This window comes from Chiloscyllium plagiosum, unplaced genomic scaffold, assembly GCF_037043375.1.
Source record: "Chiloscyllium plagiosum isolate Xiang-an unplaced genomic scaffold, Cpla_swu_hap1 HiC_scaffold_47, whole genome shotgun sequence".
Lineage (NCBI taxonomy): Eukaryota > Metazoa > Chordata > Chondrichthyes > Orectolobiformes > Hemiscylliidae > Chiloscyllium > Chiloscyllium plagiosum.
This window is the reverse complement of record NW_028270185.1, coordinates 24,465,745-24,491,216: the sequence shown is the minus strand read 5'-3', so window position 1 is coordinate 24,491,216 and position 25,472 is coordinate 24,465,745. Positions and strand designations below refer to the sequence as shown.

Below are 25,472 nucleotides of genomic sequence, written 5' to 3'. Positions count from 1 at the left end.
TGGGGATCAATTTGTCTGTCCCTTTTGCATTTGAAGTAATGCAATGCAACACTCTGCTGGCCACCCAACATCACTGGAAAAGCAGCAGAATTTACTTATATCAAAGTCAGAAGTGACAACCTCTTCACTTGATGAAGGAACAGAACTCTGAAAGCTTGTGAATTCAAATAAACCTGTTGGAATATAATTCGGTGTCCTGTGACTTCTGAATTTGCCCATCTCGGTCCGCTTCAGGTTTGTTTTATGAGAAGACATCAAAGACCATGAATCTCTCACATTTCACAAATGTTTCATTATTCAAAGAATGGCTTTGGATACTTAGAGCAGTTTTCTCTGATTTCTTGCAATGTTGTCCCTGATATATTCGCAGAAGGACATGAACATGTCCATTGCTCATCTGCATACCGCCACTGAGTTTGATTCAGATATTTTGAATCCATTCTTAGTATGATTTGGAAGAGTACATAAAAAATTCTAACTCAGAGAAAGTACAACTAAATTCATCGCAAACTCTTCCAAAATGCTTCACCAGAAAACTAGCTCAGCCTCATTCAGATGATCCCTCTGTCACATTCAATGAAAATACCACTGAGACAAATTATTGTTAGATTCAGTTCAATGAATCGAACATTGTACCGATCCTACTCCCAATTACAAAGCTGTAGAACAAATGCTCATTCAAAAAAACTCCATTACCTGAACTCATCTTATTTACTCATCATTCTTGGAAATACCAGCCCATGTTGCAGGATGCTATTGAAATGTCTTAATTTCAGCATTCTGAAATCTATTAATGCATTCTTCCAAGACATTGTTTCTCTATTTTCCCAGACCCTCCTATTTGTTAGTATTAATTCCCCCAATATCTCCCTTTGGCAGTGATTTTCACACCCACAGCACCCCTTGTCATGTCACAATGAAGATACAAAGGTATAAATGGATGGGAGCCGCACATCCTGTCACTTACAGAATGGTCTGCATGTTTCCTCACGCTGGGTAGTCTAACACAAGTGTTAGCGAACAATGCACTGGGGTGGTGGACATAGCACTACATCTTGGACAAATACTGAGTCCATATTTTTAGATCGATGCACAATATTCCACTCTAGACAGATTGCGCAGTATACTAACCTGGTCTGCACAGTGCTCCATGCTGAATAGATACCGCAACTGGGTTTGTGATATTGGGCTGGTTCTGTGAGGTGAATTGAGAACGTGATATAATTGACCATTTCAACTGATCTGGCAATGCAGTTATTTTATGTCCTCATTTTTTGTGATTGGATCTTCAAACTCTCACTCCATGAATGCAGCTTGTGACCATGCACAGTGCATCAAGTTGGTGAATGCCCACTGTCCTGGCAGCAGCCACACCCTTCAGAAGCACTCAGCCATTACGATTGTCTCCAGGTCTCCACGAGAAAGAAAGAATTACATCACAGATAAACACCCTCCCTCTCACCACTCCCCACTGCCAACCAAACACACCAAAATATGCAATATGTACTGAGAGCAATGGGACCACTGGGAACATCGGTGAGCAGACCATCAGGGAGATGGAGCAATACTTCCGATGTCCGAACGGGTCAGAGTGAACCCTCCAATACACACTGTGTCACTAAGTCCCGTAACCTCGCTCCATTTATGTAAAACACAGCCTTTTATTCTTCCTGAAAAATTCACAGGGTTCAGTTACCCACATTATATTCTGTCTGATAAACTGTTGTCCATTGCTTATCAATTGATAGATTCTCTAAATCCTCTTGATAACTTCATTTCCTGCCTATCTTAGCATTATTGACAAATTTAGTTTGTTCCATTCATCTCCATCATGAAGTTTGCAAGTAGTTGAGGACGCAGCACCTGTCACTGCAGTCGTTATTTTCTGTTAAACTGATAAAGGCTAATTTATCCCTAATGTATTCCTGCTTCCGGCTCAATAGCAAGTGCTCTCCATGATTCTTCCGCCGCCTTCGCCTCCGTGCCTTCTTTTTCAATCAAGACCCTCACCCACCCTCTGACGACCCCTTCTCCCACCTCCAACACACCCCGTCCACCTGGACACCCCGTGCTGGCCTCCTACCTGCCCTCGACCTCTTTATTGCAAACTGCCGCCGCGATATTAACCGCTACCTGAACTCCCACACCCCTCCCACCCACTCCAACCTCTCACCCTCGGAACGCACAGCCCTCCACTCCCTCCGTTCCAACCCCAACCTCACCATCAAACCAGCTGACAAGGGAGGCGCAGTAGTAGTTTGGCGCACCGACCTCTACACCGCTGAGGCCAAACGCCAGCTCGCAGATACCTCCTCCTACTGCCCCCTTGACCATGACCCCACCCCCCACCACCAAACCATCATCTCCCAGACCATCCATAACCTCATCACCTCAGGGGACCTCCCATCCACCGCCTCCAACCTCATAGTACCACAACCCCGAACCGCCCGTTTCTACCTCCTGCCCAAAATCCACAAACCTGACTGCCCCGGACGACCCATCGTCTCAGCCTGCTCCTGCCCCACCGAACTCGTCTCCGCATACCTTGACTCCGTCCTGTCCCCATTAGTCCAAGAACTCCCCACCTACGTCCGTGACACCACCCACGCCCTCCACCTCCTCCAGGATTTCCGCTTCCCCGGTCCCCAACGCCTCATCTTCACCATGGACATCCAGTCCCTGTACACCTCCATCCCCCATCACGAAGGACTCAAAGCACTCCGCTTCTTCCTTTCCCGCCGTACCACCCAGTACCCTTCCACCGACACCCTCCTTCGACTGACTGAACTGGTCCTCACCCTGAACAACTTTTCTTTCCAATCCTCCCACTTTCTCCAAACAAAAGGAGTAGCCATGGGCACCCGCATGGGCCCCAGCTATGCCTGCCTCTTCGTAGGGTATGTGGAACAATCCATCTTCCGCAACTACACTGGCCCCACCCCCCATCTTTTCCTCCGCTACATTGATGACTGTATCGGCGCTACCTCGTGCTCCCACGAGGAGGTTGAACAGTTCATCCACTACACTAACACCTTCCACCCCGACCTCAAATTCACCTGGACAGTCTCGGACTCCTCCCTCCCCTTCCTAGACCTTTCTGTTTCTATCTCAGACGACCGAATCAACACGGACATCTACTACAAACCGACCGACTCCCACAGCTACCTGGACTACACCTCCTCCCACCCCGCCCCCTGTAAAAACGCCATCCCATTCTCCCAATTCCTTCGTCTCCGCCGCATCTGCTCCCAGGAGGACCAGTTCAAAATACGCACAACACAGACGGCCTCCTTCTTCAAGGACCGCAATTTCCCCCCCGACGTGATCGACGATGCCCTCCACCGCATCTCCTCCACTTCCCGCTCCTCCGCCCTTGAGCCCCGCCCCTCCAACCGCCACCAGGACAGAACCCCACTGGTCCTCACCTACCACCCCACCAATCTCCATGTACAGCGCATCATCCGCCGTCACTTCCGTCACCTCCAAACGGACCCCACCACCAAGGATATATTTCCCTCCCCTCCTCTATCAGCTTTCCGTAGAGACCACTCCCTCCGCGACTCCCTTGTCAGATCCATACCCCCCACCAACCCAACCTCCACTCCCGGCACCTTCCCTTGCAACCGCAGGAGGTGCAACACTTGCGCCCACACCTCCCCCCTCACTTCTCTCCAAGGCCCCAAAGGAAACTTCCATATCCGCCACAGATTCACCTGCACCTCCACCCACATTATCTACTGCATCCGCTGCAGCCGGTGTCGCCTCCTCTATATTGGGGAGACAGGCCGCCTACTTGCGGAGCGATTCAGAGAGCACCTCTGGGCCACCCGGACGAACCAACCCAATCACCCTGTAGCACAGCATTTCAACTCCCCCTCCCACTCCACCGAGGATATGCAGGTCATTGGACTCATCCACTGACAAACCACAACAACGCGACGGTCGGAGGAGGAGCGTCTTATCTTCCGACTGGGAACCCTCCAACCACAGGGGATGAACTTGGACTTCACCAGTTTCTTCATCCCCCCTCCCCCCACCTTGTCTCAGCCGAATCCCTCCAGCCCGGCACCGCCTTCCTGACCTGCAGTCTTCTTCTTGACCTCTCCGCCTCCACCCTACTCCGACCTATCACCTTCACCTTGACCTCTTTCCACCTATCACATTTCCAACGCCCCTCCTCCAAGTCCCTCCTCCCTACCTTTTATCTTCTCCTGCTGAACACTCTCTGCTCATTCCTGAAGAAGGGCATGTGCCCGAAACGTCGAATTTTCTGTTCCCTAGATGCTGCCTGACCTGCTGTACTGTTCCAGCAATAAAGTTTCAACTTTGATCTCCAGCGTCTGCAGACCTCACTTTCTCCTCTCCATGTAGCAGCTTTGCAAGGCTGAATGTTCCCTTCTATTTCCTGTGTAACAGACATGAGAGCTTAAAAGATCTGCTCCAAATGCTGAGTAACTGCTCGAATGGCTGAATGGCCTCATACTGTTCCTGTTTTAAAATTCTTGATGAGCTGAATAGTCTGCTTCAATACAGGTGCAGTTTCGAATGGTGCTGAACATTCTGGAATCATCAGTGAACAGCCCCGTTTTGACTTTATGATGGAGGGAAGGCTATTGATGCAGCAGCTTCTGATAGTTGCAGCATCAATAGCCTCATGGATTCCCAGTTTCCATTTACTCTGTCCTTTAGAAGTATGTTCTACTTCACAGGATGTAGTTCCACTTAACGCAGGGGATGGTATCTTCAATATGAGGCTGAGACTATCTCCACCAGGACTGTGTGCTGGGTACTCCTACAGATACTGTTCGGGACAGATATATTTGTGACAAGTAGTTTGGCGAGAACGTTGTCCTCTTGTTGGTTCACTCATCACTTCCCACAGTCTGGCTTCTGTGTATTTGATGTCTCGCCCTGCTCAGTCAGTGATGGACCTGTGGAGACCCACTTGGTGATGGACATTGAAGTATCACACCCAGAGTATGTTCTGTGTCCTCATCACCCTCAGAGCTTCCTCTGATTTGTTTTCAACATCGAGGGGAATTGAGCTACCACTGGGAGGTGGTGTGAAGGGCAGTAATGTTTATCATCAGGTGATTTCCTTGTCAATATTTCTTGGTTTCCAGGGTAACTCCTTTCCTGACTGTATTCCCTGGTGGGTCTGTCCTGCTGGTGGGACAGGATATACCCAGGGATTGTGATGGGGCTTCCTGAAATATCATCCATCAGGTCTGCTTCTGTGAGTGTAACGATGTCAGACTGTTTCCTGACCAGTCACAATACAGATTAACAGTAACAATGGAGTAGGGAATAATGGTTCGAAAAGCTGAATGAAAGGCAGTCTATCTGAATGGGTGTTATATTCTCAAAAAAGATTGAGGAACTCATTGCATACTTTGAGGGAAATGGATACCATTAAATGGCATTAGAGAACTAGCTACTGGGTGACCGATACTGCAAACCGAACATCCAGGACATTTCATGTTTAGGAATGTTAAGCAAAACTGAAAAGTATATGGGGGGGGGGGGGGGGGGAATCTCTAACTATGGGAGTGCATCTGTATGATCGTAAAAGTGGACCTTACATCAAATGATCAAGGTATTGCCTTGTTCATTTTGTTTGTAAGGTGCTGGGTGAGTCAAGTTTAGGGAGAGATTTTCACCATGAGGCTGAGTGGGTCTCACCAAGCTTAATGAACAGAAGGGTCTTTGTAATGTTGTTCTTAATGAGTCTGTCACATTCTATAATCAACATTTTCTGAAACACTCTTCAACTGATATAATTTGTGCACAGCCGGCTATCAGTTAATTGAACAAAAGATAAGATCTCAAGGGAAGAAGTCCTGTACCAGGGAGAAGGAGATAATGTTTCAAACTCCCCTCAGAGAATTAAAGGTGTAATACATTTTCCCTGCGTTTACATTTCTTCATGACAGAGAACGGGCCACAGTTTAACGAAAAGACAGAAATTTCCAACCTCTGTTCGTCTTCAAGGAACTGAGTGAGATTCCTTCAGCACGCTACGCTTTTACCTTCCATATTGGGAACTGTAAAATGACATGTGTCTGCTCTCTAGTGATGGAGTGTGTGGGAATGTTCAGGAAACCATGTTCTTATGGATGTGTGTCTGTGTGTTTGGGCAGGGAATCTTTCTTGTATTTTATGTCACATTTTTGTAAGTAATTCAGAATTTACCAATTATTTCAATAAATTTCTGAATACGGTGACTCACTTGAATCAAACTGGTAAATTTGCCTCCAGGCTGATGTTTAATTTGTTTGTTTTCCTTCTTCGCAGTTAACGTTGTGACAATTTTCATTCTGCTTTATAAAGATTGTGGATTGTCTCCGTGTGTCAAATGTTACCTGGGAGCCATGGCAGTGGCTGATCTACTGGTCATCATCCTCGATCTGATATTGAGAGACATTCCCATTGTTTATCAAGAACAGTTTTATTTCCTGCAGTTCATCCCCCTGTGTAATATCCATGCCGTCCTGCTTTATGCATCCACTGACTGTTCTGTCTGGTTCACCGTCACTTTCACCTTTGATCGATTTGTAGCCATTTGTTGCCAGAAGCTGAAAAGTAAATATTGCAGTGAGAAAACGACAGCTGTGGTTCTGGGAACAGTGACTGTGCTGAGCTGTTTAAAGAACATTTTCTGGTATTTTATGCTCACACCTTGGTACCAGCTCGGGTATGACCCCTGGTTTTGTATTGGAACGGACGGCGTTTATTACTCTCATGTCTGGGTCTCAATCGAGTTCCTCCACTACATTCTAAACCCGGCTCTCCCATTTCTCCTGATTGTGCTGCTCAATGTTTTCACCGTCAGACGCATTTTAGTGACCAGCAGAGCCCGCAGGAGACTCCGGGCTCACACCAATCGGGATGTTCAGTGTGACACAGAAATGAGAAATCGAAAAAAATCCATAATTTTACTGTTTGTGATCTCGGCCAATTTCATCGTGTTATGGTCAACGCTAATGGTGTATTTTACCTGGTATCGGATGGCCTGGATTGGGTATCAATTTGTGTATCTACATTATTTTGTGATGGAATTGGGCTTCATGCTGCAGCTCCTCAGTTGCTGCACAAACAACGCGATTTATGCTGTGACTCAGACTAAGTTCAGACAGCAGCTGAAGAATGTGCTGAAATACCCCATTACCCGAATTCATCAATCAATCAAATTCATTTATTAATCAATCCTTCCAGGATTTTCTCATTTCAGTTCAATGTTTCAGCAATGAAGCACCATGTTGCTATGGTAACAGATCGAGGATAGTGCTAGTTTATTCAAACTTACCGTACAAGGGGTTACAGGGAGATTTTTCAAAGGTTCTCTCAACTCAGAGGACAGTGAGAATAGGCACTATTCCACTGACTGTATCTATAACTTCAATTTGTAAATAATAAACATTTATATTAAACAGTCCTAAGCAGCGGAGTGAACTACATTGTTGTGTGTCTTTGCGTTGAAGAAGTTGAGCTGCAGAAAAACAAACTCGGCCCCCAAAACCTGGTCCTTAACGGGGGAAGGGATTGGGGCTGAGCTCAAGTGTTGGGTTTCAGATGCTCTGTTCTTACTTTCAGCTCTGGGTGACCCATTCCGACCTGACTTCAGTAGAATTCATCTCTCTTCCTTGTTCCCTTTCCCTCCACATCGCCATCCCACACTCGCACTCACAAACCATTGTTAAGGAATAGTGTGGGGATAGGTTCACGGATCATTACTAGGGGAACAAAATGGGGATGGGTTCAGGATCCATTGCTAGGGGAACAGAGTCATGAGGGGTTCCCAGGCTATTGCTAAGTGAACAGAGTGGGGATCGGCTCATAGGCTCTTGCTAGGGGAGCAGACAGGTGATGGGTTAACAGGCTTTTGCTCAGAGATAAGAATATGGTTGAATTCGCAGGCCATTGCTAGGGGAACAAAGAGGGCATCCGTTCACAGGCCATTGTGAAGGCACCTGTGTAGTGATGAGTACACAGGTCATTTCTAGGGGAATAGTGTGAGAGTGGGTTCACAGGCTGCATCTAGAACAACAGAATATGGATGGGTTCTCATACTGTTGTAAATGGGGACGAATTCAGAGGCCACTGCTACAAGAACAGAGTGGGGATGGGTTCACAGGCGGTTGCTAGGTGAACAAAATGAGGATGGAATAACAGTCCGTTGCTGGGATAATAGATTCCTTAGCCTTTGTTGCTGGGGTACAGAGTTGGCTTGGGTTCATAGGCCATTGCTAAGAGTAAAAAAGGGATATGGGATCACAGGCTGTTCCTAGAAAAACAAAATGGGGATGGGTTCACAGGTCATTGCTAGGGGTACAGTCAAGGTGGTCTCACAGGCTATTGCTGCGAGTACAAAATGGGGATGGGTTCACAGGGAATTCCTACAGAAGCAGATTCAGGACAAGTTCAGAGGCTGTTGCTATGGGAACAGAGTGAAGATAGGTTCATGGGCTCTTGCAAGGGGAATAGAGTAGAAATGGGTTCAATACTCATCATATACTTAATGCTGTGTTCAAAAAAGGAAAGCATACCAAACACCTTCTTCACTATCCTATCTACTTTTAAGGAGCTATGAACCTGCACTCCAAGGTCTGTTTGCTCAGCAACACTCCCTAGGACCTTACCATTAAGTGTATAAGTCCTGCTCTGATTTGCCTTTCCAAAGTTCAGCACCTCACATAGATCTAAATTAAACTCCATCTGCCACTCCTCACTCATTGGCCTATCTGACCAAGATCTCATTGCTGTCTGAGGTAACCTTCTTCGCTGTCCAGTACATCTTCAATTTTGGTTTCATCTGCAACTTATTAACTATACCTCTTATGCACACATACAAATAATTTATATAAATGAAGAAAAATAGTGGACCCAGCACCCACACATGTTCACAGGCATCCAGTTTGAAAACTAATGCTCCACCACCCTTTGTTTTCTACCTTTGAACCAGTTCTGTATCCAAATGGCAAGTTCTCCCTGTATTCCATGAGATCTAACCTTGCTAACCAGTCTACCATGAGGAACCTTGTCAAATGCCTTACTGAAGTCCATAGAGGTCATGTGCACTGCACTGCCCTCATCAATCCTCTTTGTTACTTTTTCAAAAAAATCCAATCAAGTTGGTGAGACATGATTTCCCATGCACTAAGCCATGTTAACTATCCCTAATGAGTCCTTGCCCTTCCAAATCCATGTACATCCCGTCCCTCAGGATTCCCTCCAACTTGTCAATCACTGATGCAAGGGTCCATAGATCCCTGGCTTTTCTTTACCACCTTTCTTAAAAAGTGGCACCACAGCAGCCAACCTCCAATATTTTGGAACCTCATCTGTGACTTTCAATAATACAAATATCTCAGCAAGGTGTCCAGCAATCACTTCCCTCACTTCCCACAGAGTTCTATTGTACACCTGATCAGGCCCTGGGGATTTACCCACTTTTATGCGTTTTAACATATCCAGCACCTCCACTTCTGTAATATGGGCATTTTTCAAGATGTCACCACCTATTTCCCCATATCCTATATCTTCCATTTCTTACTCTACAGTAAACACTGATGTTAAATATTCATTTATTATCTCCCCAATCTCCTGCAGTTCCACACATAGGCTGCTTTGCTGGTCTTTAAAGGGTCCTTTCTCTCCCGAGTTATCCTTTTGTCCTTAATGTATTTATAAAATCCCTTTCAATTCTCCTTAACCCTATTTGCCAAAGATATCCCAGGTCCCCTTTTTTGCTCTCTTGATTTCCCTCTTAAGTGTACTCCTATTGCCTTTATACTCTTGTAAGGACTAACTCGATCTCTGCTGTCTCTACGTATTTTCGTCTTTTTCTGAACCAAAACCGCAACTTCAGCACGCTCAAGAAAATCCTCATGATCAATAGCCCAGGCTGAGGACAGAATTGCAATACTAGGTGGATATGCTGGCACTGAAGTGAAAATTGATTAAAATTTTCATCGAGATAATGACAGAATTATGTGTGATATTTCATCGATAGCCACTTAGGCAACTGTGGACTGAAGGTAACAGGCCCACTCTGGACCTGTTCAAGCTCTGTGTCCTGGGCTCACTCTCTTCCGCCCTGGGCCTGTTGAAGCTCTGTGGCTTGGGCCCACTCTCCTCCGCCCTGGGTCTGATCGAATTCTGCGCCCTGGGCCCACTCTCCTCCACCCTGGGCCCACACGAGGTCTGTATGCTGGACTTTCACCATTGCCGATGACATTCAAGGTCAGGACAAGGTAAGTGAGCTAAAAGAAAGAGAGTAAAGAAAGAAAAAGAGAATCTGTCAGAGCAGATGAGCTCCAGCCCAGGAGCCCTTTTCCAACATGATCTTAGATTGGAAAGCAGAGACAGCAGGATGGTGAGGTGTGTGTGCGAATTCTCCTTGTCCCTGCGTCGAATCTGTTTTGCAAAACGAAATTGATTGGATTAAAGTGAACTCATGTTGAACAGGGAGTGAGATGTGACTGTTTCTCGGAAGGTATTATAGATATGCTCACGGGACACCCCTGCGTAGAAACCTTGTGTCTGTGCACAACGAACTTTATTGTGCCTCAGCCAAGTACATCGAGGATTGGAAACTGACATGTTAAGTTTTACTTGGGATGTCGGGCGAATATTTTACTGATGCTTTTTCATGTCAACAAAATGTTTCAATGAAAAGAAAAGGAAGTATTTGTTTTGTATGGCCCATTTCATAAGTTGAGGGTAATGCAAAAACACGTCTGAAATATGGCAACATCGTTACCAAATGGTTGAAGCTTGTTTCCCTTTGATCAATGCAAGCAGATTGTAACCATGATAAATGTGAGGTGATGCACTTTGGAAGGAGGAAAAAGACAAGGGAGTTCTCAATGAATGATAGGAGACCAGTAATCTCAGAGGAACAGAGGGATTTTGGAGTGTTTGTCCACAGATCCCGGAAGGTGGCAGGACAGGTTAATGGCGTGACATAAGAAAGTGTACAGGGCTCTTGCTTTTATCAGTCGAGGTATAGATTATAAGAACAGGAAGGTCTGTTGGAGGGAGTGCAGAGGAGATTCACCAAGAAGTAGCCTGGAATGGAGCATTTCAGCAATGAAGATAGGCTGGATAAACTTGAGCTGTTTGCTTTGAACAGAGAAGGACCTGAAGGAGGTGTATAAGATTATGAAGCCCATGGGCAGGGTGGGTACAAAATGGGTCCTAGTCGAAGTGTCAATTATGAAGAGGGTATCATTTTAAAGTGAAAATTGGGTGATTTAGAGGGGAGTTGAGGAGAAGCTTTTTCACCCAGAGAGTTCTGGGGTCTGGAATGCATTGTCTGGGAAGAGAGTTCCAGGCAAGATGGCAGGTTTGGGGGGGGGGGGGGGGGGGGGGGGTTGGCGGGGAGCCCGAGGCTCGTCCACTCCATCTTCTTTTCGGAGACTGCTTTGATACAGTGGGCCCAGGGTAGAGTTTGAGTCTAGTGCCCGATTTGGGACTTTGCAGACCTGGTGGAGGATGATCTCATATACCTCATATCTACCTTCCTGCCCTTACCCTTTAATGCTTGATTCCCCAACTGACCAAGAATATATATCAGCCTTAAATGTACACAAGGACTCTGTCCCACTGCTCTCTGTGACAAGGAGTACTAAAGACTCACAACCCTTTGAGAGAGGAAATTCCTCCTCATCTCTGTCATACATTGGTTCCCCTTCTAAGATTATGCCCTCTTGTCCAAGACTCTCCAATGAAGGGAAACGTTCTCTCAAAATAGCCCAGACTGCCTGATTATTCTAATTGAGTCATAACAAACTTGTGCTTAATATATTTACTGAGAAGTCCCTTTAAAGATGTTATGCTCTATTGTTGTTGATGTGTTGTCTGTAATTATTTCTTCATTTGTTTATTAATGTGTAATGGACCAGGCCAGACCCCTAAAAACATTTCACAAAAGTAGCTCAGACCCTAACTTTGCGCATTGTTTTAAGCAGGTGTATAGTGGATATTCCAGGAGTGATGCAGCTGGTCAAACCACTTAGTTTTAACAAAACAGAATTTATTTGCAAGATTACCGAATGAAACACAAACTAAAGAGTTCAGAATACAGAATAACTTTATGTATCTGAAACCCTATAGATTAACCCAATTTATTTTGCAGTTCCAAATACTTGCACAAATCCCCATAAATACGCCTTGGCAGAAAAGGTAAAATCCAATACAGGGTCTTTCAGGAGGGATGTCAGAGAGAGGGAGAATCAGCATGGACCTGCTTCGTTGGATTCAGCAGCTTCATAACTGACTGCCTGCTCAAGCCAAATTAAACCAGAGGAAAGCTGAGCTGGGAGAACTGGCCACTCCCCTCTCATTGTACAAGTGTTTTCTTTAAACCTGAATGCCTTTTGCCTGAGGCAGTATCTGTTAGCTGTAATCAAATTTGCCCTAAAACCCACCCAAGCCAGACCTTTCTGAATTGCTGCTTTTACGACGTCTCTGAAAAAGAAGCCAAGGAAAACATTACATTGTTAAAGGAGCAACATCATCACACCTTCCCCCTTAAAAAAAGAACCAGCAATATTTAAAGATGGCTTCATTTTAAAACCCCTTAATCTTAAATTGTTAGTACACTACAACCCACATATACATTACGTTGGTAATAATCATGCAATCATACACTACTGCATTCTATTTCAGTCTGTTTTACTCCCACTACCGAACGCCTCCATTTCTCATTCAAGTCTTGATAATATGTCGGCAATCACATTTTCTCGTTTTGCCACCTGCACAATTTTCAAATTGAATTGTGACAACAAACTCCGTCTAAACAGTTTGGCATTTTTGACCTTAAATTTCTTCGTAAATTTCAATGGGTGCATGTGATTGTCTCAGATACCTTACTAGCAACATAAACATTGAAATGTTGCAATGCCAACACCAAGCTCAAACTCTCCTTCGCAACTGTCTAATCTTTCTGCTGATGAATGCTCAATTTCCTGGAGAAATACCCAATGGGTGTTTCAATCCTTTTGTCCTCTTGCTGTAATAGCACAATCCCAACACAAAGATAACTTGCATCGATAGTCACCTTGGATGGCTTTACGTAATCAGGTGTGGCTACTACTGAGCCAGTGTCTCGTACAGCTTTCACGCTGTCAAATGCCTTTCAACAATCCACTGTCCAATGAAACTTCTTGCCTTTCTTTAGCAATTCAGCGAGTGAAGTAGCCACACTGCTAAAATGTGGTACGAGTTTTCAATGAAATACACTCAATCCCAGGAATCGTAGTACAGGTCTCATCATCATTGGTATGGGAAACTCCCCAATTACCTTTGTTTTTGCATTCCACGGGACCATTTGTCCATGTCCAATAACATGGCTCAGACAGTTGTCTTGGGCTTTGACAAATTCACTCTTAGCCAAGTTTATCACCAAGCCTACCGAAGCCGATCAAACAAGTCTGATAAATGTTGCAAATACTCCTTCCACGTGTGACTAAAAATCACCAGGTCTTCTATATATATGAGACAATTGGGTAATCCGGGATAGAACCTTATTGGTTAATCTTTGAAATGAGCTGGTGTTTTTTTTTATTCCAAACAGCATGATTTTAAGCTGATACAGTCCATTCAGCATTACAGATGCTGAAATTGTCTTCTGTCTTTCAGACAATGGTACCTACCAGTATCCTCTGAGCATGTCCAACTGAGAAATATAAGTTGCTTTGACCCACCATTTCAACACAGCCTTCCAAATGCAGAATCAGATATGCATCTGCCTTTGTAACTGCACTGACCTTGTGACAGTCCACACATAACCACTGGGTAACATCTGGTTTTGGCACCATTACTACGGGTGAGATCCAGCCACTGTAACTCGCTTTTATTCTGCTGTCTTAGAGCAGGCGTTCAATCTTTTTTTTTGTATCTGTACCAACTTTACAGGGTTATGCCTAGAAGGATGTTGCTTAATCGGAACAGAATCTCAAAGATCTACATCATAAATAATTAGATTAGTACTTCCCAGCTCAATCCCACTTATGTCCTCATGTCACAGTAATATCTCTTTCAGTTCATTTTGATTTTCCTCTGGAAGGTAACTGAGTAATTTATCCCAATTTTTAACTACTCCCCCACTGTCCAATTTAATTTGAAGTATGTCCAATTCAGAATCTCTGAACTTTGTTCTTCACTTTGTGTTGTAACCAATAATACAGTCGCCTTTGGCTTTCCTTCACTGTCAAAATAACTTTTGAGCATATTCACATGATACACTCTGTGAAATTTCTTTCTGTCTGGAGTCTTTGGAGAAAATGAGGACTGCAGATGCTGGAGACCAGAGTCAAAAATTGTGGTGCTGGAAAAGCACAGCCGGTCAGGCAGCATCTGAGGAGCAGGAGAGTCAACGTTTTGAGCATAAGCTTTTCGTCAGGAAAAAGGTTATGCTCAAAATTTCAGCTGCCCTACTTCTCGGATGCTGACTAGCTGTGCTTTTCTAGCACCACACTTTTTGACACTGTCTGGAGTCCTTACCAAATAGTTCGACTAACTCAATTCTCTTTAGACGTGATAAGATCCACTAAACTTTACTTTTAAAGATGCATCTATCACCATATCCCCGATAGCAAAATTGTGAGTTTTTGATTTCATGTCTGTTTCTGTTTCATTGAATACTATGATACATTTAATGTTGTCTAGCCAAATCCTGGCTCTCTTTATTCATTGCTAAAAATCTGACACATAGTCAAAATATGTAGTCTCTGAATTATGACTTACCATTTCTTCCTTAATAAATGTTAGCAGTCATCTCACTTCATGCTCGAAAAATAATTTTGATGGTTGATTCATTTAATGCATCTCCAATGGCAAAAGGTACAAACAGAATTCCCTTATCCTAATCATTTGGATAGTGGCTTTTCAACCACAGTAGGCAGCACTCCTACCTGTGAACCAGCTATATTGTTAGCAAGGACACATTGTGTTCCTGGAGCTGAGAGTTTGTCCAGGAGACCTACCACGACTTCTCCTCTCTTCACTGGACACTCTAACCTCACTCTACGTAATTGAGTGCTTCCTGTCTCACTGTGAATTCCTGTTACTAGTACATTTTCTGACAATAGTCCTTCAGAAGCACATATCTCCTCATCTTTCAACATCAAAGATTGAGAGGGTCCTATATCTCAATATCGTAACCTATTTACCTGCTACTCCTTGCGTATACAAAATAAACTTTACCTTTGCAGATATATGATTTAAGATGATCTAGAACTTCCTCCTTAACCAATCTCAAATCAACTTGTACAGTCTGATGCAGTTTTCGAGCCTTCACTTCGTTTTCCATCATCACTCCAACAAAATTCACTGGCGTATCCAATTTCCCTACCTCTGGCATCTCAGTGCTTTTTCTATCCCACCATCACTGTGACTTCATATGGTCTACTTTATTGAAATGCAAGCACCAGAGCTATTTAACTCCTCTTTCCCCATCAAGGGTTTCCTTTTTAAAATGTAGTAAGTTATCCTTATGATCTTCACGCAGATGTACCTTTCTCTGATCATGTGAGGATTTCTCATTTCCCCAATTTCTATCCCTCACGGATTGAAACCGATTTTGGAAGCCAAAAGTTGATTTCTGGACTGACCCACAATCATTAGCCATTTCAGCTGCTAATCTTGCCGTTTTAACTCTTTGCTATTCCACATGAATTCTCACTCCTTCAGGCAGTGAATTTTTGAACCCATCCAAAATAATCGTTTCTCTAAGAGTGTCACAGGTTTGCACTTTTTGAAATGCCCTTATCTATCTATCAAAATTGCTTCATTTGATCCTATCAAACGGTGGTACAGTGGTTAGCACTGCTGCCTCACAGCATCAGTAGACCCAGGTTCAATTCCCGCCTCAGGCAACTGTCTGTGTGGAGTTTGCACGTTCTCCCTGTGTCTGTGTGGGTTTGCTCTGGTTTCCTCCCACAATCCAAAAATGTGTAGGTTAGGTGAATTGGCCATGCTAAATTGTCTGTAGTGTTAGGTGTAGGGGAATGGGTCTGGGTCAGTGTGGACTTGTTGGGCTGGAGGGCCTGTTTCCACACTGTAAGTAATTTAATCTAATGTAGGTTTGACCAGGGTCCTTCCTTAGGTTTCCTGAAACATTTTCAGAAGGCTTCTGGCACCAGCTCGTATGCATTTAAGATAGCTTTCTTCACCTCCTCTGATAATGAGGTGAATAACTCACTATCTGTACTGACAAGTGTTTTTTTTGGATCAACAAAACCCACATGGTCACCGGCCACCACATTTGTTTCGCCACCTTTCCAAATGAGATGGAATCATTTCTCATCAAATTTAGGCAGTCTTGAATATATAGTCTCACTGTCATTTGGCTACCATAGGTTTGCTCATCCTCACTCTCTCCCTCATTTACCTTCACTTCAGCCTTCATCTATATCCTTTTAGGGTGACTTTCCTGTCTATGTACCAATCTCTGGAGTTCAAACTCTTTGTTTTTCTTCCTTTCCTCTCTCTTCTTTTCTTTCTTTCCTCTCTCTTTTTCTCTTTTTTGCACCTGTCTTTATTCTGTTCTGAATCATAATTCAAACCGTTTCATTTCTGTTGCCCTTTCCTTGTCTTTTGCCACTAACTCAAGCTGCTTCATTTTCAATTGTACTTTCGTCATCTCTAAAGATTCTGATGGCGTTCCCAGCAAATTTAAATGTTGGGCTATTGTTGTAATTATCTCTCTCATTCTCACAGAAGGAGGCAGTTCCAACCCCAGCTTGTCTGCTAATTCCAGCAGCTTTTCCTTATTCAGCTTTTCCAAGGCCCTCAAAATCACTTCTTCCACCCCCATAAAACTCTTAGTGACTGAAAGAGTCATTGCTATCCCAACCACTGTTTAAACCAACCGAATTCAACATCCAGATCAAAAGATACTAACACCTACCACTCGCTGCTTTCGAGTCCAGCAACCCTAATCTTAATTTGGAACAATAGAACAAATCCTGCATGGACCCCTGTTATGGACCCCTCAAAACATTCAAGAAAGTATCCCGAACTCTAACTTTGCTTGTTGTTTTAAACAGATGTAGAGGGGATATTCCAGGAGGAATGCAGCTGGCCCAACCATTCAGTCTTAAACGAGACAGAATTTATTTGCAGGATTACTAAATAAAACACAAACAAGAGAGAAGAGAATACAGAATAATTTAACCTGTCTGAAAACCCAACCGATTATCCCAAATTAATGATGCTGTTCCAAATAATTGCAACAATTCCCATGAACACACTTTGGCATAAAAGGAAAAAACAAACACTGGTTCTTACAAAAATGATGTCAGAGAGAGGGAGGACCTGCTTATTTGAGTCCAGCAACTTCACAATTCTGCTTGCTGAAACCAAGCAATAGAAAAGCCGAGCTTGAAGAACTGGCCATTCCCCTTTCATTGTACGAGAGTTTTGTTTTAAACTTGAAAGCCTTTTGCCTGAGGCAGCATGTGTTAGTTATAATTAAAGCCCATCCAAGCCAGAACTTTCAAATTAGAATTGTACAGTGTGGAAACAGGCCATTTGGCCCAACACATCCATACCGACACTCCAAACAGGATCTCACCCAAACCCATTCCCCTACATTTCCACACACTACTGCATCTAACCTACACATTCCTGAACGCTACGGGCAATTTAGCATGGCCAATTCACCTAACCTGTACATCTTTGAGTTGTGGGAGGAAACCAGAGCACCCAGATTAAACCCATGCAGACACGTTGAGAATGTGCAAATGTCACACAGTCACCCAAGGATGGAATCAAACCCGGGTCCCTGACGCTGTGAGGCAGCAGTGCTAACCATTGAGCTACCGTGCTACCCTGTAGTTGCTGTTTATATGGCTTCTCTAAGAGGAAAAAAGGCCAGGACAGCATAACCTTGTTAAAGGAGCAGTATTGTGACAATGTTAATCTGAAGCGATGGAGCATTTCCAAACAAGATGGAATCCATGCTTTTTTTTTTACATGGTTGCTGCATTGTGCTGATCTTCATATTAACGTATGGTATATGCACATTTTCAAATCTTGAAACCGACACTCAAGTCTTGGTTCAGAGATTGGGATAGTCAACGTTTTTCATGGATGGGCCTTGCTGGAGCAGAATAGCTTGTTATTTAATATTCTGCTGTGTAGGTGTCATATGTGACTCAGTCAGGGAAATTTTCCCCGAGGAATTAGCAACATCCCAAAAAGTCCAGCCAATAATCTGTGACCTCTTATGATGCAGTGGTAGTGTCCCTGCCTCTGAGTCAGGAAGCTTGGTTTCAAGTCCCACCTGTGCCAGAGTTATATCATAGAGTCATAGAGATGTACAGCATGGAAACAGACCCTTTGGTCCAACCCATCCATGCCGAACAGATATCCCAACCCAATCTAGTCCCACCTGCCAGCACCTCTCCCATATCCCTCCAAACCCTTCCTATTCATATACCCATCCAAATGCCTCTTAAATGTTGCAATTGTACCAGCCTCCACCACATCCTCTAGCAGCTCATTCCATACACGTGCCACCCTCTGCGTGAAAAAGTTGCTCCTTAGGTCTCTATTATATCTTTCTCCACTCACCCTAAACCTATGCCCTCTAGTTCTGGACTCCCCGACCCCAGGGAAAAGACTTTGTCTATTTATCCTATCCATGCCCCTCATAATTTTGTAAACCTCTATAAGGTCACGCCTCAGCCTCTGACGCTCCAGGAAAAACATCCCCAGCCTGTTCAGCCTCTCCCTGTAGCTCAGATCCTCCAACCCTGACAACATCCTTGTAAATCTTTTCTGAATCCTTTCAAGTTTCACAGCATCTTTCCGATAGAAAGAAGACCAGAATTGCATGCAATATTCCAACAGTGGCCTAACCAATGTCCTGTACAGCCGCAACATGACCTCCCAACTCCTTTACTCAATACTCTGACCAATAAATGAAAGCAAACCAAACGCATTCTTCTCTATCCTATCTACCTGCGATGAGCTATGGACCTAGTCTCTGTGTTCAGCAACACTCCCTGGGACCTTACCATTAAGTGTATAAATCCTGCTAAGATATGCTTATCCAAAATGCAGCACCTCGCATTTATCTTTTTAAATTCCATCTGTAACTTCTCAGCCCATTGGTCCATCTGGTCCAGATCCTGTTGTAATCTGGGGTAACCCTCTTCGCTGTCCACTACACCTCCAATTTTGGTGTCATCTGCAAACTTACTAACTATACCTCTTATGCTCGCATCCAAATCATTTATGTAAATGAAAAAAAAGTAGAGGGCCCAGCACCAATCCTTGTGGCACTGCACTGGTCACAGGCCTCCAGTCTGAAAAACAACCCTCCACCACCACCCTCTGTCTTCTACCTTTGAGCCAGTTCTGAATCCAAATGGCTAGTTCTCCCTGTATTCCATGAGATCTAACCTTGCTAATCAGTCTCCCATAGGGGACCTTATCGAATGCCTTACTGAAGTCCATATAGATCGCATCTACTGCTCTGCCCTCATCAATCGTCTTTGTTACTTCTTCAAAAAACTCAGTCAAGTTTCTGAGACATGATTTCCCATGCACAAAGCCATGTTCACTATCCCGAATCAGTCCTTGCCTTTCCAAATACATGTGCATCCCTCAGGATTCCCTCCAACAACTTGCCCATCATCAAGGTCAGGCTCACCGGTCTATAGTTCCCTGGCTTGTCTTTACCGCCCTTCTTAAACAGTGGCACCACGTTTGCCAACCTCCAGTCTTCCAGCACTTCACCTGTGACTATCGATGATACAAATCAGCAAGCAGCCCAGCAATCACTTCTCTAGCTTCCCACAGAGTTCTCGGCTACACCTGATCAGGTCCTGGGGATTTATCCACCTTTAACCGTTTCAAGACATCCAGCACTTCCTCGTCTGTAATCTGGACATTTTGCAAGATGTCACCATCTATTTCTTCCATACAGTCTATATCTTCCATATCCTTTTCCATAGTAAATACTGATGCAAAATATTCATTTAGTCTCTCCCCCATTTTCTGTGGCTCCACACAAAGGCTGCCTTGCTGATCTTTGAGGCGTCCTATTCTCTCCCTAGTTACCCTTTTGTCCTTAATATATTTGTAAAACCCCTTTGGATTCTCCTTAATTCTATTTGCCAAAGCTATCTCATGTCCCCGTTTTGCCCTCCTGATTTCCCTCTTAAGTATACTCCTACTTTCTTTATACTCTTCTAAGGATTTACTCGATCTATCCTGTCTGTACCTGACATATGCTTCCTTCTTTTTCTTAACCAAACCCTCAATTTCTTTAGTCATCCAGCATTCCCTATACCTACCAGCCTTCCCTTTCACCCTGACAGGAATATGCTTTCTCTGGATTCTTGTTATCTCATTTCTGAAGGCTTCCCATTTTCCAGCCGTCCCTTTACCTGCAAACATCTGCCTCCAATCAGCTTTTTAAAGTTCTTGCCTAATACCGTCAAAAGTGGCCTTTCTCCAATTTAGAACTTTAACTTTTAGATCTGGTCTATCCTTTTCCATCACTATTTTAAAACTAATAGAATTATGGTCGCTGGCCCCAAAGTGTTCCCCACTGACACTTCAGTCACCTGCCCTGCCTTATTTCCCAAGAGTAGGTCAAGTTTTGCACCTTCTCTAGTAGGTACATCCACATACTGAATCAGAAAATTGTCTTGTACACACTTAAGAAATTCCTCTCCATCTAAACCTTTTCCACTATGGCAGTCCCAGTCGATGTTTGGAAAGTTAAAAATCCCCTACCATAACTACCCTATTATTCTCACAGATAGATGAGATCTCCTGACAAGTCTGTTTCTCAATTTCCCTCTGACTATTGAGGGGTCTATAATACAATCTCAATAAGGTGATCATCCCTTTCTTATTTCTCAGTTCCACCCAAATAACTTCCCTGGATGTATTTCCGGGAATATCCTACTTGGGACGGCTGTAATGCTATCCCTTATCAAAAATGCCACTCCCCCTCCTGTTTTGCCTCCCTTTCTATCCTTCCTGTAGCATTTACATCCTGGAACATTCAGCTGCCAGTCCTGCCCTTCCCTGAGCCATGTTTCTGTAATTGCTATGATATCCCAGTCCCATGTTCCAAACAATGCCCTGAGTTCATCTGCCTTCCCTGTTAGGCCCCTTGCATTGAAATAAATGCAATTTAATTTATTTGTCCTACCTTGTCCCTGCCTGCCCTGACTGTTTGACTCACTTCTGTTCTCAGCTGTACACGTCTCAAATCGATCTCTTTCCTCACTATCTTCCTGGGTCACACCCCTCCCCCTCACCCCCCCCCACCACCTTACTAGTTTAAATCCTCCCAAGCAGTTCTAGCAAATTTCCCTGCCAGTATATTAGTCCCCTTCCAATTTAGGTGCAATCCGTCCTTCTTGTGTAGGTCACTTCTACCCCAAAAGAGGGTCCAAAAGACCCCAAATTGATCCAAAAATGTGAATCCTTCGCCCATACATCAGCTACTGAGCCATGCATTCATCTGCTCTATTCTCCTATTCCTGCCCTCACTAGCTCGTAATGGCTGATTAGATAATATCTATAATACACACCTAGCCTTTGCAAGAGCAATAGAAATATGTTCTCATTTAGTATGTGAGGTAGATACACAAGATTCCATGGGATTGTACGATGAACTAGTGCATTTGGTAATTGGGTCATTGTTTATTCCTCAGCCAGTACTGTGAAAACTAACAAGCTTGTTGTTTACTTTATTGTTCCTTGTTTGGGTTCTTTCCTTTCATTGTTTGGAGAAATCATGTATGTTGGATCATTCTCAAGGGCAATGAGGGATAAGCAATCATTGCTCGACACCAACATTCCATTTATTCTGAATTATCACTGCAGTTGTCAATGAGTCATTTGGTTTTATTGGCTCAGAAAGTAAAGTTTAGCAGCAGAAAGTGGGATAAATAAACAATGGATTTGTTTGGTGCACACTTAAAACATGAGAATTACACTGCTTTAAGAGATTAATAGCTTAAAATGTACGATCATGAACCTACATGTGGGTTTGCTCAGCTTCAATGCTGCCTGTATGACCTACAGAGAATTGCATTCTGGGAAGATATGTGGTTTGGATTTTAGAATTATCATAAAATCCTTCAGTGAATTCCTATTTACTTGATGAAATTGGAGAAGTTTTAAGCGAGGTTAATTAGAATTAGAATTAGATTTTATTGTCACGTGTACTTAAGTACCGAAATACATGAGGCCACTGAAAAGTGTACTACATCGCCATTCCCGGAGCCATCTTAAGTGCAAAGTTACCCAGCCATAAAATCTTAGGTATACGTATAAAAATAAAGAAAAAATGTAAACGTTAAATAGCACAGTCCCTCTTAGCAGAAAGTAGAATGATAAAGAAATACAGCTAGAAGTTCAACAGTCGTTGTTAAGCGCTGACCAATCTGTTAAAGGCTAGCTTGTCATGCTGATGGATGGAGCTTTAAACTAATTTCTGGTTTAATTTGATCGGAGGGTTTGCAGGGTGAGATTGGTTGCAGCTTGGAGCTAACCGTTACAGAAGCTAAAGAACAGGTTTCAGCCAATACAAGTCACCTCCTTAGAGACTTCAGGACTCAGGGCAGGATCAGTCCCTGAAAGGAAGTTAAGTGCAACTGAGAGTGGACGGGGGGAGGGGGAGGAAAATCCCTGACCAGAATTTGTTTGGTGCAGCTGTAAAGTATGGAGCGTAGAGAAAATCAGGAGCATCTCTCTGATCTGACTATGATAAAACATGGCAGTAATGAGATGTCTCGGGACAGTGTCAAGGGTCTGTCAGAACTTGGTCTTGGAAGACAAGATTGAACTTCCCAGGATGAATCCGAGAGGAGCTTTGAATGATTTTTCAACGATAGATCTTCAAAGTGAAGGACTGGGCTATTTTGCCATGTAGCCGTCTGACTTCATCTTGGATAGTTGAAATGCTCTACTATCAGTATTGTAACGACCAATTCTCAGATTTGCCACATATTTCCAATTCTGTCTCCTTCGTGAATGTTTGATGGCCTGCAGTGCACTCCCATTGTATGATGGACACTATTTTGTTCTGTTTTTCAGCCCATATGTCCTGATTTGATGATAATTTTCCCAGAGTCTCCTCTCAGTTATTTCCAGAGTCAATTTTGCAAATTAATATTGTGCAACTGCTTTGCTGTCTATTTTCAAGCCTTGGATTACTTTGCCTTCCAAGCATGCTTGCAAATTTTCTGCCTTCCACTTCCAGCTTTTATTCTCTCCCTTCTGAACCTACCATTAGTTTTCCATCTCTCTCTGATGAACATAGAGTCATAGAGATGTACAGCATGGAAACAGACCCTTTGGTCCAACCTGTTCATGCTGACCAGATATCCCAACGCAATCTAGTCCCACCTGCCAGCACCCCGTCCATATCCCTCTAAACCTTCCTATTCATATACCCATCCAAATGCCTCTTAAATGTTGCAATTGTACCAGTCTCCACCACATCCTCTGGCAGCTCATTCCATACACGTGCCACCCTCTGTGTGAAAACGTTACCCCTTAGGTCTCTTTTATATCTTTCCCCTCTCACCCTAAACCTATGCCCTCTCGTTCTGGACTCCCCGTTCCCAGGGAAAAGACTTTGTCTATTTATCCTATCCATACCCCTCATAATTTTGTAAACCTCAGCCTCCGATGATCCAGGGAAAACAGCCCCAAGCTGTTCAGCCTCTCCCTGTAGCTCAAATCCTCCAACCCTGGCAACATGCTTGTAAATCTTTTCTGAACTCTTTCACGTTTCACAGCATCTTTCCGATAGGAAGGAGACCAGAAGTGCACGCAATATTCCAACAGTGGCCTAACCAATGCCCTGTACAGCCGCAACATGACCTCCCAACTCCTGTACTCAATACTCTGACCAATAAAGGAAAGCATACCAAACGCCTTCTTCACTGTCCTATCTACCTGCGACTCCACCTTCAAGGAGTTATGAACCTGCACTCCAAGGTCTCTTTGTTCAGCACACTCCCTACGGCTACAAGAGCAGATCATAGGCTAGGAATACTACATTGTGTAACTCTCTTCCTAACTCCCCCTACCCCCCCCCCCCCCCCACCCAAATGTCTATCCACCATCTACAAGGCACAAGTTAAGAGTGTGATGGAATACTCCCTACTTGTCTGGATGAGTGCAGCCCCAACAACACTGAAGAAGCTTGACATTATCCAGGACAAAGCAAACTGCTGGATTCGCACCACACCCACAGGAATCTATTCCCTCCACCACTGACGCTTACTGGCAGCAGTGTATACAATCTACAAGATGCACTGCAGAAATTAAGCCGGATTCTTAGACAGCACTTCCTAAATCCGCAACCACTCCATCTGGAAGGACAAAGGGACACATGGGAACCCCACCACATTCAAATTCCCTTCTAAGCCACTCAACATCCTGAGTTGGATAAATGTTACCGTTCCTTCACTGTTGGTGGGTCAAAATCCTGGAATTTCTGAGCTAATGAAATTGTGGGTCAACCCACAGCAGGTGAACTGCAGCAGTTCAAGAAGGCAGCTCACCATCACCTTCTCAAGGGCAACTTGGGACAGACAACAAATGCTGGCCAGCCAGCGACATCCACATCCCACAAATGATGTTATTTTATGAAGTTGGTTCAATCCCTTCACAGTATCACTCATAACATCCCCAGTGAGGATTTTACTCCCACCACTCTTCAGATGCAATCGTTTGATTTGTACAGGCATCACCACATTGCCTCAGAAATCTAAAGTTGTCTCTCCTATACCAATTCGCTGGCCATATAATTATCAGCTCGATCTTCTTATTTCTGTACTCACCAGCATATGGCTCCAAACGTAATTTGAATATTACTACTTTTTGAGGTTCTAGTTTTCAGTTTCTCTTCCCGAATCTAAACCCTGCCTTCAAAATGACCTCAATTTTTCTAGTTTGTACCAAAGATTTTGCACCTTGATACCTTTGTTTCTAAGATGGTGCCAGGAATGATTTCTTTGTAATACATATGATAATAAAATCTCATTCATTAATTTAAATTATTTTTAGTGAAAGACAATGTTGGTTTCAGTTGAGTGAAATCTACCTTGCCTGTTTGAACATTGGCATTTATTGATGGAATAGAGCATAAAAGTATTTCCGTAACCATACAAGGTTTTAATGAGAGTCCATCTGGAGTATTAAGTATAGTTTTGGCATCCTTACTTTAGGAAGGATTCAGTGTTTTGGTTGCCATTCAGACAACCTTGTCAAGATTGATTACAGGGACTTGTCTAACGAAGAGAGATTGAGCAGTTTAGGCTAATACCCTCTGGTCTTTGAAAGAAGGAGAGGAGATCTAATTGAGGTCTTCAAAGGGGTTTGTCAAAATAGACATGGAAAGGATATTTCCTCATGTAGGACAATCTAGAAGAATTCATAATTTTAAGATAAGGGGCAGCAGATTCAAAACAGAGAGGTGG

At 43.8% G+C, this 25,472-nt stretch overlaps 1 protein-coding gene across 3 annotated transcripts in view; it reads right to left on the bottom strand.

The window, feature by feature from the left end:
* Positions 1 to 6,437: 6,437 nt before the first annotated feature.
* The window catches only part of LOC122545856 (NACHT, LRR and PYD domains-containing protein 3-like), an 88,985-nt gene continuing 69,950 nt past the window's right edge, over positions 6,438 to 25,472 (bottom strand). For all 3 annotated transcript variants that reach the window (XM_087984095.1, XM_087984100.1, XM_087984096.1), the window contains one exon: positions 6,438 to 6,575. In XM_087984095.1, coding sequence (XP_087840221.1) covers positions 6,497 to 6,575 — 79 coding nt within the window. In that variant the 3' untranslated portion in view covers positions 6,438 to 6,496. The remainder of the gene's footprint in view (positions 6,576 to 25,472) is intronic.